The following is a 16,278-nucleotide window of genomic DNA, read 5'->3' as shown; positions in this document are numbered from 1 at the left end:
CTTTGATTGAAACTAAGCTAAAGTAGAACAACCCATCCACAGTTTACAAGATTCTTAAAATGTGCTATGACAGAAATAGGACAACATTGTTTCTGGATTTCAATTTTTGTCTCTAAAATATGTTTGATTCCAATATTTAAGGAATTATCCAATGAAGTGAAGTGTAATTAAAACATGAGAGGTGGGAAAAATGCATGGACACTCTTTTCTCTCTTGTGGGGACAATTTTTAGATTTAGATTTGGACTTAAATTTCTTGTTTTAGTTTAAAGAAATGAATATTTGCCAATAACCTTTTTTTGACAGGAAAATTTAAATCAAAGTAAAATTTGCAATATTTAGAATTGGATATTAGTCATGCCAATTCCTGTAATTTGCCTTGATTTCTAAACGAAATGCTTTATTTCTCCTATTTCTGCCAAAAAATGAAAAACCCTTCAAGTCCACTGTATCATCATCTGTATGTCTAAAAGAGAACTAAGATTTCTCTCCCTTTTTAAAAATAATGCAAGCAAAGAAAATAAATAAATTCGAGAGGGCAGCGGCAATTCAAAACTTCTCTTCGAGATAAAGTGAATGGGAGGCAGCGATGAGGGCTGCGCCGATGCCCGACCCGTCAACGTAGTGCTCGAACACGACCCTTGTTCCAGTTGTGTCCCCGAGCAGATCGAACACCGTGCTCTCCAAGCACTTCCTGTACTCCGTGTAGTGCTCGTACAACCCGCCATCCATGGCTATTATAGTCTTCTCCTTGTTAACGTCCTTCCCCAACTTCTTCAGCACCCCCAAGATCCCCGCGGCTGCAAGGCGGGCCCCACGCGACGATATTATGTTGATGAGCTCCACCACAACCCGCCTCTTCTTCACCGAGGTATGAGATATCTGACAAACAAACAACGATAGAGACAAAGATACATCGTCTCATCATATATAGCCACGCTTGAGATCAAACAACAACACAAGGCGCTCCAAACGAGCAACGAAATAAACGAACAAACACTACCTCCAGTATACTCTTCAGTTTGTCATCAACCACCTTCAGATCAGGCGATGTATCGTGATGCATAGCCGACAATTCAGGTGTCCTGCGTTTATATACGCTCCAAAATCAAGCCTATACATCAACGGCTTCTTCTTTTTTTTCGTTTCTTTCATACATTGTACATATTCGTCGTTGATTATTTTCTATGTTCGCAATTTGAAACGCATAAATCACGTCATATAGTTCTCACGTAACCACAGATTGAAGTGACGAGCCGTGTGATAAATAAACTATGGTAGTAAGATTGGATCAAATCATCATGTTAAAAGTTGAAGTGATAATAAACCTCATTACTTCATAGAAATACCTCAAAATGAATGGACTTTTGAGTTTGGCCGGAACTTCATCGCCAAAAAAGCATGCTTCCTCAGCCAACCTAAGCAAAACGCGGCGTAAAATTTCTCCCAAGTACATCCCAGAAATTAGCTTCTCGAATATCTGCATTCGCAAAAGTTTTTAATGAGTTAAGCAGTCGAATAACGGAATAAGACATTACTCATACCTGTTCACCCGGATTCAGGCTTTCAACATCCATTGCGCTGTCATACTCAGTCAGTGGGAGATGCGACGATCTGAAGTTGCCCCACTCCATGTTTATCGCCTGTGTCGTGTAAGATTTGAGCCTTGATTCACATTAATAGTTTCGAGCTTAAAAGAGAAAACTAACCATTTCTCCAGATTTAGGCAAAGGACCGTGCCATTTAGGGATGGCTTGAGCACGTTCGACATATGCAGCATTCGATCCAGTGCCCAATATTACAGCAACAGAGACATCTGGATCAGAATGTCTCCCTCCTGCTAATGTCCCGATCGTATCATTAATCTGGCACGATAATCACAAACATAAATCAACGCCCTTTCTGTTCAAGTACATTTATATGTTTAACCTGGCATGATCATCAAATATGAACACAAAACTAAATAAACAAACGCACCAATGCAGCCACCCGCATATCAACGCCCTTTCTCTTCAGGGCTTTCGTTATTTCAACTACCACATCTTGGCCAACCTGCAACGGGCGATGTAAATGACTAACAAGCAATTTAACAAATAAAAATGTGCTTTAGATGAAGCAGTACCGTGTCATCAATAGAGAATCCTTTCGTCCACCTAATTAGAGTTCCAGAATTTATCGAGTTCTGCATCACCGGGAACGAGAAAGTGAAACCTAACTCCCTCTCCTTCCCAGCAGGCTGTTCATAAATTCGTTCTTCGTCAGCCACAAATGAAGCAAGCTTCTCCGCGATAAAGTCAAAAAGTGCCTGAAAATAACAGGTTTGGTTCGTTCAATAATGTCGTTAAAACTGGCAAACTACATGAACAGTAAGTAATAATTCCTGACGTCCGAGCTCCCACTCATCAGCGCTGGGGGGATTGATGCCTCGGCAAATTCCTGATGGACAACGCCACGCTCCCTGCCTCCTAGCTCAACGCGCAATACACGGAAGTTTGTCCCACCAAGATCTAGTGCATAAAAGATTCCTTCCTCATCACTGCCACACAAACCAAATGAATATAAACCAACAAACTCAAACAAGAATGTCCAATCATCCATCTGCAATTCCATGGCACAACAACTACTTATGCAAACATCTTTTGTTAAAGAATCATGCGCGAAAACCTCGGTGTCACGATCGGACCAAACAAGCTACAAATGGCTAGTGTATGAACATTTCATGAATCTACACAACAGAGGGCACATCAAGAATCATAATCCCTCCCACTTTCCTTTTTCGATCATCCCATAAAAATATCTCATTTCCATTCACCGAAAATTCTCTCAAACTCATTATCCATATACATTAATTTATTTACTAACGTATCCCATTAGAACACACCATTAAATACTAAGTAATAACAATGTGGGTCCCACCATCTATTGTCTCTCTTATTTTACCAATTAGTATGTATTAATTCTCGTGCCGTCAGGATCAACCGCCATGCAAACAAACAAGGACATGAGGAAAAACAGATCTTGCAAACTCTCTCAATCCATATCAAGAATCATCTAATTATGAAGAAACTTACAAATTCACACACACATATTGACATATATACAAAGAGGGAGAGAGAGAGGTTATATATATATATATACCCAGTGGGGAGATTATCGACATAGCTGATGAGCATCTTGAGCTTGCTGCCGCCCTCAGAAGCCAAACCAGCATGCATTTCAACAGTAAGGGCGTCTGCAATCTGCTTCAATCTGGCGTCGGGGGTCCCACATTTCTCCTCGAATTCCTTCACCAACGCCCTCGCACACGCCCACCTCCCAGAGTTCTTCATCCGCTGACGCACCACCAGCGCCGCACCGGCCACCACCGCTGCGGCCCCGATCACCGCCACCCCGACAGCTACCTTCCCCATTTTCGATCTCACTCGACTCAAGGAACGAAGGAATTAAAGAAAAGAAGTTGGGAAAATAGAGAAATTGAAGGAGAAAGGATGTTTATTTGTGGTGGTTTGTTTGTTGAGTTGAGTTAGTTTTTTCAGACTAAAATGTCAAGGTGGAAAATCCGACATTGAAGCTGTCTCCTCTACTTTGGAGATCTTCGCGGTCTTTTTTTCTTCAATTTTCCCTCATTTTGTGTCATTTAATGCAAAGGCTTTTGGAAATTCATCTATACTTTAATATGTATTTGAGCATAAAAATAGAACGTACACACATTTATTGTCCCAGTCGAATTGATTTATATTAACACATTTTTAAAATAAAAAATACCATTTTCTATATTATTCTTTTTGCCATTTTACACTTTCTCCCCATGTAATAGTAGTAAGTACTAAAAAATAATCCATTCGTCCGCAATAAAAATTTTGTTTTTCCATTTTGGTATGTTCACCGGTAAGAATCTTAAATCACATTTACTATAAATTATAGTAGGTTCCATATTTCATTAACTCATTTTTAAAATTAATATTTCCTCTTATCATAATCTAAGTGACGCATTTTTTCTTTTAGGATATTTTATTCTAAGTGATACATTTCATAAAGTAGAAAGTGTGACATATACTTTGGGATAGGGTAAGTATATACTTGAAAGGCTTCATGTTGTTGGCTAGGTTGAGTTTTATGGTGACTTTTATAATATTTGTCTCGCTTGCTGTGGATAGCACAATCCGGATTTCGAGGCTCACTCGGACAAAATAAGCCTATTAATTAGTGCGCATGAGTTTTTCTGTACGCCTCAACAACTCTCTCACGAAAAGTCTTCACCTTCTAGTTGTTGTCGATAATCAGATCTTGCAAAGTGTTAATACACACTTCAAAGATATGGTGTATAATAAACATGTGTGTCCTGCTCCGTTATTGGAAACTTGGGAAATCAATGACTGCATACGAATGTCAATGTCAAGGATACCATCGATTTCAGCATGTACTCACCTAGGGGTGTTGACGAGTAGGGCGTCGAGGATCCGACAGAATCTGGAGTACCTGTTGGAAATAAAGAAGCGTACCATTCGCGCCATTGGTTTTTATCGTTGGCTATGATGCAAGAAAGAGAGATATCGAGGGAGAAAATTGAGATAAAAATAGATGTTTGGCATGCAAAAATATTAAATTGGAAAAGATGGAGTATATATAAATGAGCATTGTTGATTTTATTTTTTTTTAAAGGTAAAAATCCGTTGAGTAATAAATATATTGGTGTTTATAGGTATTTTTAAAATTATATTATTTGAGATTTATATAATTAAATTTTAATTGCTAAATTAAGATTCTGAACCGATCAAATTTATAATTTTAAGTTTGGAACTAATCCCTTATAGATATATAGTTAATCAAATTTCATGGCTAATTTAAGTTTTCAAAGAATTACACCAAATAAAAGAAAGACGAATAAATATACAAACGAAAGTGGTCAAAAGTTTATTAGATGAAGACAATGTTGTGCTATCTGAAGTCCGAACCAATCAAAACTTAAAATTAAATAGAAAATTCATCCTGAAGAGAACCAATGAAAAAGAATATTAACCAAAATACTCATCAAAAAGAGAAAACAACAACATAATATCAACCAAGACACCATAACCCATAATTCCGACAACCTTCCTCTCTCTCTTCTCCCCCTCTTTCTAGATATATTGATCACAATTTGTCAGAGGGGGGAATTAGTAAGTCTCTCATTTGTGTCTAAAATTTTTAAATTCCTGAATAATAATAATAATAATAAAAAAGAATCATTAGTATTTTTTGATATGGGTTTCTGTCTCTTTCTCTATCTCAGATGAGAGAGGTGGACACGATGGAGAAGAGGGTAAATCATGTAGATTGATACTCCGTATATGATTTGTTTTGTTTGTTTGATCGAAAATGAAAATCAAAGGATCAAAGGAGGTGGCCACAAATATGAATTTTGGGTTGACCGTGGCCTTGTCCCTCGGTGGGGCCCTTTTCACCTATCTCAAAATTAAAAACATCAAACTTCCTCCAGGTAAAAAAAACTAGTTAGACATTATATTGTAAATTTGTAATTAATACTAATTACATTTTTTATTCTTGCATGACTAATAGGTGATTTTAGAAATGTCGATTCAAGAGATGAAAATGGAGAGATCAAGAACGATGATCAGGTTAATTTCGTTATGATTTTGTTTTCGTTTCGATTTTACTATGATTTCGAGGCTTGTTCCATGCAGAGCGACGTCGTTTCATCGAGCAGTTTAGAGATCAGCAATCGAGTCAAAATGCTCGAGGAGAAGGAGAGGAAGCTTGAGCTCCGGCTCTTCGAATTCTACGGTATCAAGGAGCAAGAAACTGCGGTGATCGTGCTCCAAAACCGCCTTCGTTTGAACACCATGGAGGCGAAGCTCAAGATCGAGTCATTGATGTTGGACAATAAGCGGCTTGAAGCTCAGGCCGCGGATCATGCGAATGCCACAGCCGAGCTCCAGGCCGCCAATGCCAAGATCAAGATGCTGAGAAAGAAGCTCAAGTCGGAGGGCCAGAAGAATGTGGAGATGAAGATGCAACTCGAGGAGGCGTGCGAGTTGAGGTTGGAGTTGGAGGAGATGAAGAAGTGCAATGAGGTATTCAAGTTGGAGAACATTGAGCTCGCACAGAAGCTCGAGTACGTGCAGATGCTCGCAGTTGACAACGAAGAGGTGCGTAAATTACAGGACATATTGCTGGAAAAGTCATCAAATTTAGTCAATCCTGGTCAACTTACAAAAATAATCGATTACTATACCATAACTTTGATATCTTTCTCAATTGTCTCATGGCGAAAAATTCTAACGTGCTATGTGTATGACTTTGTGTACATGTCACTGACTAATTATGTAGTCGAACGTTTTATCAACATATTCTATTTGCACATTATACGTGCTTCTTTCCCGAATATGAGATTATAGACCAATTGCGAAAATTGTTAAGATCATGATATAAAGACTGTTTTTTTAAGATGCGGAATTGAACAGAAGTTGACTAAACGTAGGTTTTTATTTTCAGTAATTTGCGCTGGAGTTTACTAACTTATACGTACTTTCTTCATGATTCTAAGACTACAGAGTACAGACCAATTGTGAAAATTGTTAAAATCGTGATATAAAGCCTATTTTTGTATGATGCAGAATTGACCAGAACTTGACTAAACGTTTTTTCAGTAATTTGCGCGGGAGTTTACTAACTTATATTCTCACGTCCACAACCAATAGTCATGTTCGAATGTGCAGATGGCGGAGCTGAAAGAAGAGAGCCACCGTCTACAGCAAGAGAACAAAGATTTGAAAGACGAGATGCAACGGCTGAACGCGACCGACTTAGAAGAGCTCGTGTTCCTACGATGGATCAACACGTGCATCCGCAAGAACTACGAGCCGGTCTCGGGAAAGAACCTCAGCCCCAAGTCCGAGAAAAAGGTGAAGAAGCTCCTCCTCGAATACGCAAACAAACAAGGCAAGAGCATCGACTCCAACTACCTAGAATCCGACCAATGGTCGTCGTCGCAATCTCAAGCCTCGTGCATGACCGAGGAGCGCGAAGATCTGCACTTGGATCTCCCGCCCTCGTCCGCCAAGCCAAAACTCTTCGGGAAGCTGCGAAGGCTACTCCTCGGGAAAAGTTCTAGCCGGCAGAGTCCAACCCAATCCGGGGAGAGTCTCCCCGGTCGGTTGTCATGCGAATACCCGGCGGGATCACCGAGGGTGGTCGAGGCCGGGGGCCACGACATCAACGAGATCTTGTCAAGGAGCAGCTCACGCAGGTCCTTCGAAATCTCAAGGTCATACTCGCGAGGCGGCGCCGCCACCGCCGCCGCCACTTCTAAATATTCGTTTAGGAGTTTGTATGAATCTATTGCTTGATTTTGTCGATAGGGATTTTCATTTTTGATTAGTGAGAGCTGTTCTCCAAATTGGAAATTTTGACATTTCTTTTTTTTTTTTTTAATTAAACATGCGTCCTCTTCTACTTCAATTTTTGTAACACAAGTTACTTTTTATTACATAGAAATCCATTATAGTACTATCATAAAGATAGATTTAATTTTGGAAGCTCAATAAGATATAGAGTTCAAACTTTAAACAAGAAAACGTAAAAGTAGATTAATATGCTTCAAATAAATTTTACTAGTAACTAGTAAGTGTGCACGAACCTGATAGCAGCCAGTAATTATGGACATAAAAAGGTTAATAACGATTTGCTGACACACCAATTCATATCTGAGATAATTCCAAGTTATGAATTACTATAACAATTTAAAACCAAAGTATTTTGAATTAAAGCAAACAATAGTAATAAATTTACTATATAAGTTGTAATTAAATTGTTATAAAAATCACTAATCTACAACGAGAGTATTCTAGTGGTAAGTTATAAAAAAATATTACTAGTATTAATTCTCAACTTAAATCATGTCGAGTTGTTTTTTGTCTAGAGACCTCTGGTAAATGGTAATATTCATACTACTATTTTTTTTATCCGATGCTGGAAATGTGTAAATCTCATTGTTCATATTGCACTTTTTTTTATAGTTCCCTCAAGTTAAAAATATAGTTTGTATCTAAAACGCAAGATAGGGGGCATGGAGCTAAGGGCATCCACAATGGGACGCCCTAAGCGACGCCCTATACACCGCCATGTCAGCATTTTATCCTCCTCCTATTCCACCTGTAGTGGGGCGGACTATAGCCCGCCCTAAGCGACGCCCTAAGCATTTTATCTATTATTTGAATATTTAAATACTTCAAAATTTGGAAAAATAACTTCATTTCATTAAAATTCAAACATTACAATACAAAATAAAAAAAAAACTATAATTTCTCAACAGCGGCGGCTGCGGTTCCAAACTTCTTCAATCATGTCGGTCATGAGCTGAGTATGGTCTTGTTGGTTGCGCATTGAGGCCTGTCGTTGTAGAACCGAACCGAAGCCAGTCAGTAATCCTCGAGTGACAGGCGAGGTCGCCGTGCTGGAGCTAGATCTGGCTTCATCATCCACCCAATTGGTGACATGTCCACGTTCTTGTTCGACTATCATTTTATGCATGATGGTGCACGCATACATGACGTAGGCGATGACTTTCTTGTACCAGAAACGCGTCGGACCTTTCACAATTGCCCACCGCGATTGGAGCACCCCAAAAGTCCGCTCCACATCCTGCCGCGCGGACTCCTGCTTTGCCACAAACAAGACTCTCCTCTCACCAATTGGGCAGCTGATCGTCTTCAAAAAAACAGGCCACCTTGGGTATATGTCATCGGCCATGTAGTACCCCATATGATGTGTGCGGCCGTTGGCAGTGTACTGAATGGCCGGACCGCGACCCTGCACTGATCGGCGAATAGGGTGGACGAGTTGAGGACGTTGATGTCGTTTTTCGACCCGGCTACACCAAAGTAGGCATGCCAGATCCAGAGGCGGTGGTCAGCGACGGCTTCTAGGATCATCGTCGGGTGGCTGCCCTTGTAGCCGCTAGTAAATTGGCCTCTCCAGACCCGTCGGGCGCTCTTCCACCGCCGGTGCATACGCCGATGCTCCCTAGCATCCCAGGGAAGCCATGCACCGTCTCGTGCATCCGCATCAGGTTCTGGCAATCATCAGCAGTTGGGCGTCGCAAATATGTGTCGCCAAAAGCCTCCACAACTAACTTACAAAATTTCTTGAGACGTTCGCGGCCAGTTGTATCCCCGACGTGAAGGTACTCGTCGAACATATCCGTTGTTGTGCCGTAGGTCAACTGGCGGATCGCAACCGTGCACTTCTGCAACGGCGTAAGTCCGGGTTTGCCGATCCCGTCTTCCCGATACTGGAAGTACTCATCACGTCCCTCCGACGTGTGCACAATGCGGAGAAAAAGATCTCGACTCATTCTAAAACGTCGGTGAAAAACATTCGGGCCCCACCTTGGATTCTCGGCAAAATAATCTGCGAACAGACGTTCGTGCGGTACGTCGTGCTCGCGGGGGACATACGTTCGACGTCGTATCGGGCGAGGGACCCGCGCCTCCGCCGTCGCCGCCGCCGCCTGCTCCCGCTGCATTTGTGCCAAGCATTCCGCTTTGGCTTCATTAACGGCGTCGAACAAGGCTCGAGTCAAGGCCCGTCTGCAGCCATCCGATGTACTCAAATCGTAGTCGTCGGGATTCATTTTTGAGACGATGAGAGAGAATAATTGAAGAGAAATTGAAGAGAGGTGAAATTGGAGTGTGTGAAATGGTAGAGAATTGTAGTGTTTAAATAAGAAAATTTTTTGGAAAAATTAAAAAAAAAAAAAAAAAAACGCGTGAGCATCGTCCACGTCGTCCACAGTGGCGAACGATGGGTATCCTCCGCGCGTCGTCCGCGGACGATGGATAACCCATCGTCCGCGATGCTGCAGTGGCGGACGATGCGACAGACGATGCATCGTTCGTCGCATCGTCCGCCCCATTGCGGATGCCCTAACATGCTATGAAGGAGACACAGTCATTGAACTAGCATATGAAAAAAAAAATGGGTATATTACATTTTACAAATGATTTTCATCAAATTTTATTAAGAAATCACGGTCTATACTTCATATTTGGATGGATGTCAAATCAACACTTAAATCGCATTAGCAAATTAAAATTCACGAGTAATTTGTTCGATAAAAAAAAAAAAAACAACGTGAATACATTTTCACAGATTCCACTAATTGGAACGTGACGTCCATTCAACTTTCCAATTGCAAGCTAAGTTCGGAAAAAAAATATACTCCTACTCACTTTATCTTTAAAGTTTTTGCTCATCTCAAACTATTTATAATATTTCTATTTTAAACAAAAATTATAATATTTAATTAATATATTATACGGAGTAGTTAGTTAAGCATTTTTGTAATAAGTAACCTCTCATTACACTTAAAATATTAATTTAAATACACCAAAAAATTAATCTCAAATTTACTACCTAATTCAAGTATTCCATTTCCAATATTTTGAAGCCCAGTTTGGCCGTAGACATGTAATCGCCCCCAAAGGCCAACACATAGTAAGAGTTATGCACCAACTTTATAGTTTGATAAAGTGAAAGGGCAGAGTGTTAGAAGGTTTTAAACTTATTTAAAAAATATCACCAACTTCTGTTTTTAATCAAACCTCCCAAACTTTTTGTTTTTTTTTTCACCTCAATACATAAGAAGACAACATCATTTTAGCAAAAAACAAAATGGAAGTACCTCTAACTTCTGGGTATACGAAAAAACATCCTTTGAGTTTGAAATAAAACAAAATATCCTAGATATTGGAGATGTAAACATTACTTATATGAATACCATGATATATTATATAATAAAAAAAAAAGTTAAAAATTGGTACATTTGAAATTGTGTATATATTTTTGAAATAAGATAAGTTTTGAATATAAACAATGCAACACAAACGGTATTACTTTCAGTGTTCTATTTCGGACCGTTCCACATAATTTATCCCATTTCATTTTTATCATTTTTGGTAGTGGACCTTATATTCCACTAACTCATTTCTACTCACATTTTATTATAAAACTAATACTTTAAAAGTATCTCACCAACTTTTCCAACTCACTTTTTATTAGATTTCTTAAAATCCATACCAAATCAAAATGTCTTAAATTATCTAGGACGGATGAAGTACTGCGTTAAAATCATGATCACTTTAGTCAACAAAACAAACAATTCCAAAAATATTTATTTTGCAAATCACACTGTCACACAGAACCGACACTAAAATCCAATTCAATCAAGACATTATACATCCATCCACCATTAATGCTGATACCAAACCAAACCTCACAAACACCAGAAACATTCTTACAATATTAGTCACGTATTTTTCATTTTTCTTAAATACTAGCAGCAGTATAATTAGATTCCTCAGAAAATTAGAAACAAAAACAACCAACAAAACAAACTCTTCCCAAACCGAAAAAACTAAAAAATTAGCAGATAAACAACTCCTCTGCAGATTCTGTTTTTTGTTTCCCTAATTAATCTCACCTCAATGCTACTGAAAATTCGAGCTAGGTGTGTAAATTGCAAGATCCGGCCAATCTCCGCCGCCGCCGCCGCCCTGCAAATTCAAGAACTCATCACCATCACCGGAAACGTCCAAACCCGGATTCGCATCCTGGCCCGAACCCGCTTCGTCGAAATGGGCCGGCCCATTAGGGCCCAGCAAAGCGTCGAAGTGGTCCCCGCCTGAGCCCAGCAAAGAGCTGAAGCTCAAGCTATCAAATTGCCCACTGAAATTCTCTCCTCTCAGCGGCAATGTGTCGAACACCTCGCCGGCCTTGTCCTGATCGCTGCTTTTTCCGTCTTTGGGCGGCGGGGAGGGGGATACGTCTACGGCGGGGCGTTTGGAGGTGGCGGAGGAGGTTTCGGAGGAGCTCCGCTTGGAGGTCTTGCGAGAGCCGCCGCCGACGGGGATGTTCCGCAAGGTGCCGCCTTTGGTCCAGTAGCGCTTGCAGCTGCGGCAGAAATGGCGAGGCTGGGAGAGGTTGTAGTTGTTGTAGTAGCAGAATTTGGTGTTGTGGGAATCGCAGCGAGGGCATTTCAGCTGCTCCTGCTCCGGGAATTGAGGCTGCTGCTGCATTTTTTTTTGGTTGTTGAAAAAGATTGGATTTTTGGATGGGAAATTGAAGATCTGCGATGAGGGTTTGGAGAATTGGGGGTGAAAATTGAAGGTGGTGATGTGAAAGATCTGTGGGATTCCGCGTGAGAGAGACGATCCGACATCATGATATATACATACACGATGCATACAATACATACAAAACGAGGAGAGAGAGAGAGAGATGAATTGACAATCACTACAGAAGTCTCTCTCAAGTTGGAATTTTTGGGTGAGGTTTGACGTGACATGACTACTCATGGAGAACTAGTTTATTAATTAGAGGGGTGGTTTATTTCTTCTTAATCACTCATTAGAATAATATTTAGATTCTCTGCTGTTGAATGTGGTGTAGCAGCATAAATTCTGTTGATTGATTATTTTAGGCTTGGTTTTCTGTCTTGAAAATGATATGTACGCAATAAAAATAAAATATTGGCCCTAGATTTTAAAAGATAAGGTAGAAAATAATAAAATAAAAGAAATAAAAACTCCTTTAAGATGAGACGTCACATAAACAAATACATTACAAATTAGTTATGGTAAGAATTCTTTGAGGTTATTGAATCCATGATAGGATGGGAAATGACAAAATTATTCTCAGATTTTTGAGAAGTTTAAGAATAATTTCATTTTTTATTTATGTGTTAAAAATAAATTTTTATAAATGAAAATACTATTTAACTTATTAATTATTTCAAAATATAGTTAATCATCATTTTTTAATAAAATTATTGAATATTAACCAAAATATATTTTTAAATACTAGAAGCTAGCACACGTAATTAATAAATAGGTCCAAAAAGCTTTACCAAATAAATGTATGAGATCAGTGTTAGCATTAAATTATATTAATAAATATAAATAAAATGAATTAATGACATATTGGGCATACTTAACATATATAGTAAAGTGAAAAGAGACTGATAAATACAAATACACTAAAATAATAAAATGTGACATCATACATGTATTAGCCTACATAAGGAAAATAATAAGTTTATAAAATGACAAAAAATCAAATTACTTATCATGCAATCTTGACGCATTTATCAACAATAGTACTCTCTCATTCCCAAGATAATTGAATTATATTCCATTTTATATTATCTCAAGTTGGTTGAGTCAATTTACTTTATAATAAAAAGAAAACTAAATATTTAATCAATTATACTTTATATTTTCTTCTATTTTATTTTTTTATTTTTTTATTTTATTTTATATTATATTATATTTGTCTCATTCAAGATGTTCACTTTTTCTTTTTAGTTTGTCTCACTTGAGATGTTCACTTTCTGTATTTGGAAATAAACCATTTACTTCTCATTAAAATATTCAACTACTTCTTTCTCTCTACACTCCACCTAACAACTCCTCTTAAGATCCCGTACTACTCAATAATATAAACATCTTGAATGAGACTGAAAGAATATTTATTTAATCCACCATTTTTTTTTTTTTTTTTTGATATTCAAGCCCAAAAAAAATGGTCCAACTAAAATCAGATGGAGAGAGAGAATACATAATCTCCAAGATAGTTTTATACACAAAAGCACTCAATATTATGTACCTACAAGTCTACATTATAGAAGCACCTTCAAAAATCAAAATACTTCATGACCACATTGCATTTTTATTTCTTATTTTACTAATTCTTTATTATTTTATGCAATTTGAAATTATATTTTATAATTAAATTATGCAATTTTATTAAAATCAAATCACATAATAAAAAGCCAGAAATTATATAATTAAAAGCTAGATATATACATAATTAAAAGCAAAATATGATATGATATGATAGGGTGGATCATTATTCATCAGAGGTGTCCTATTTAAGATTTATTAGATGATCTTTCACATGGATGGATCCAATTCATAGTGAGAAGTGGCAAATGCCCCCATCTCAATTTTCCACATACATGTACATTTATATATCAAATTATATTAATTTATTAACTAAGAACTAAATTGCCCCTCCATATATTATAATAAAAAGTATAATTGCCCCGTCTAATAAAATAAAATAATTGCCCCGTCTAATAAAATAAAATGCAGTCAGAATCCAAGATAATAGAAAAGATGGATAAAGTATTTTCCTTTTCCTTAGAGAATAGAACATGCAGAAAAAATCCAAGGGTTTATAGTTGTCGATCAACAAAAATTAGAACTTCTCTAAAGAAAAATTTGAATATTTATATTTTTGCCCCCTCTACTATAATTTTCTAGCTCCGTCCTTGATCTTTCAACAGAAATATCTAATACGGGGGACGCAAGATGATGCAACACATCATAAATCATATTACATGCGTACGTAAAAACAATTGTTTAATTAATAGCTTGATATTAAATTATAAACATTAGGTAGTGGTCGAATTAGTGGAAATAAACAATTTAGGATTATTTAAATCTAAGGGGACCAATGGCATAGTCTTTTTATATGGCGTGAGTGTAAACGGAGAGACAAGAAGTCAATTTAAATTCTTATGTCAAAAGGTGATCTTTTAATCACAATCAACCTTAAATATATGTAATTAGGGTTCCATAATAATTTAGACAAGGTACCTTTTCCCTTTAATAATCCCAATATTCTCCTTGAAAAGTGTAAACACTAAACACGCACACCTTTGGTTGGAGGATGGATGTAAAAATCATCAATATATCTGATACATTTTATATTTATTGTTAGTTTAATTTATTTTCTCTCTTCTCTTGAAGAGAATTTCGTTCTTAAGGCTGCATAAAATGTTAAATCATTTAAAAAATAATAATTGTATAATTGATCAAAAAAATATGAACTTTAATAATATTACATGTGTAAATATATCTATAAGTTTAATTTTTAACACTTCTATTTCTTCTAAAATAACTATTACTCCCTTCAATTAAGATCGATACAATTTTTTTTTAGTTTATCCAGATAAGAGCATCCGCAATGGTGCATAGGCCAGGAGATCCCACAAACGCTTTCCCTTTGATTGCCGCCCATCGAGACCGGAGCACACCAAATGCCCCCTCCATTCGCGCGCCCCCCCGTCGGGTGGTTTCTTTCATCATTTTTTTTGCGGACGTTTTCACAAAGACCGCCACCGGGGGTATCCCATCCGCTGAAGAGCCCATATCATGCCTTGCCCCGTTGGCCACGAAGAGACCGGGCCGACGCCCGGCATTTCGGGAAAAGGGGGCAGTTCAGGGCGGGAGGCCGTTCGACTGGCACCCCAAAATACGATGCCGATCCCCGAACGCCACGCCTCGAGGATTATCGTGGGGTTCTTTGAAACCCGGGCCCTTCCAGGGGAGTTTTTTCCCCTCCCCAAGAAACCTTTTCCGCTAACATCCCGGGGGAAACCCCGCTTTTCCCCGGGATTCCCCATCAAACCCGAAATCTTCGGGGGGGTTAATACCGTCACCGAAAATGCCGATCACGCCCATTTTAAATCCTTCGAATTTCGGCGACACCACCGATTTGGGGGTACTCATCCCAAAGTCCCCCCCCGAGGCCCAACCGCCCGATTGCCGGTACTTTGGATAGGGGTGTGGCCGGGCCCCCCGCATCGGCCCCCGGGTTTAAAAAAATATATTGACCCCCTCCCTAACGATGCGATAAACAACCCCCGCGATTCCAAACCCCCGAACATGTTCGGGGAAAACCGGGGGACTGGGGGAAAAATCCCGCACCCGATTGCCCCACGGATCCCCATCAACACTGGGCGTGGGGACAACCGGGGAAGGGGGGGGGATCGCCCCCCTGTTTCCCCCATACGCAGTACCGCCCATCCCCGGGGTTTATAGCCTCCAATGTTTATCCTCCTTCTACCCCGGGGTCCCCCCCACTACCGCTACCGCTACCACCCGCGGGTCCATCGCCGATTCCTTAACAAAGCGAGAGAGAAAACCGTTAAAAAAAGTGGGCAAAAGAAAATGATAAAAACGTTTATATATGATTTAAAAAAAAAAAAACGAAAAACGGCGCCGGCCGACGGGCCTCCAAAGGGGGCTAGCCGACCCAAAGGTTTGCCGCCCAGAGGACGGCGAGCCCACCCAATCCGCGCCATTTTGGCCGACAGAATGGTTCGTAGCCGACCTGGGGGTGAATTTGGGCAGGAATTGGATGCTCTAAGGTGAGGAGTACTATATTTTTTTTTTTGAAAATTTTACCCAAATAATACATATAACCATTTTTC

At 39.0% G+C, this 16,278-nt stretch overlaps 4 protein-coding genes across 4 annotated transcripts; 1 reads left to right on the top strand and 3 right to left on the bottom strand.

Annotated features, from left to right (window-relative positions):
- Window positions 1-310: 310 nt before the first annotated feature.
- On the bottom strand, window positions 311-3,491 carry LOC125208230 (hexokinase-1-like). The gene is made up of 9 exons (XM_048107811.1): window positions 3,138-3,491; window positions 2,385-2,535; window positions 2,122-2,304; window positions 1,977-2,051; window positions 1,709-1,864; window positions 1,544-1,642; window positions 1,349-1,479; window positions 1,003-1,084; window positions 311-881 (listed from the first exon to the last, which is right to left on the bottom strand). The coding sequence occupies exons 1-9, from the start codon at window positions 3,407-3,409 to the stop codon at window positions 549-551; spliced, it is 1,482 nt and encodes a 493-aa protein (XP_047963768.1). The 5' UTR covers window positions 3,410-3,491; the 3' UTR covers window positions 311-548.
- A 1,570-nt stretch (window positions 3,492-5,061) lies between these two features.
- Window positions 5,062-7,348, top strand: LOC125205200 (protein CHUP1, chloroplastic-like). The gene is made up of 5 exons (XM_048104024.1): window positions 5,062-5,158; window positions 5,272-5,478; window positions 5,559-5,617; window positions 5,684-6,148; window positions 6,719-7,348. The coding sequence occupies exons 2-5, from the start codon at window positions 5,358-5,360 to the stop codon at window positions 7,346-7,348; spliced, it is 1,275 nt and encodes a 424-aa protein (XP_047959981.1). The 5' UTR covers window positions 5,062-5,158; window positions 5,272-5,357.
- Window positions 7,349-8,306: 958 nt separating this feature from the next.
- LOC125205198 lies at window positions 8,307-9,633 on the bottom strand. Its single transcript, XM_048104023.1, has 2 exons — window positions 9,013-9,633; window positions 8,307-8,810 (listed from the first exon to the last, which is right to left on the bottom strand). The coding sequence occupies exons 1-2, from the start codon at window positions 9,631-9,633 to the stop codon at window positions 8,307-8,309; spliced, it is 1,125 nt and encodes a 374-aa protein (XP_047959980.1).
- A 1,557-nt stretch (window positions 9,634-11,190) lies between these two features.
- Window positions 11,191-12,376, bottom strand: LOC125204112 (dof zinc finger protein DOF3.1-like). Its single transcript, XM_048102672.1, has one exon. The coding sequence runs from the start codon at window positions 12,353-12,355 to the stop codon at window positions 11,489-11,491; it is 867 nt and encodes a 288-aa protein (XP_047958629.1). The 5' UTR covers window positions 12,356-12,376; the 3' UTR covers window positions 11,191-11,488.
- Window positions 12,377-16,278: the final 3,902 nt, after the last annotated feature.

This window comes from Salvia hispanica, chromosome 2 (genome assembly GCF_023119035.1).
Source record: "Salvia hispanica cultivar TCC Black 2014 chromosome 2, UniMelb_Shisp_WGS_1.0, whole genome shotgun sequence".
NCBI lineage: Eukaryota > Viridiplantae > Streptophyta > Magnoliopsida > Lamiales > Lamiaceae > Salvia > Salvia hispanica.
Note: the sequence above shows the minus strand (reverse complement) of the source record. Positions and strands in the feature narration are given on the sequence as shown.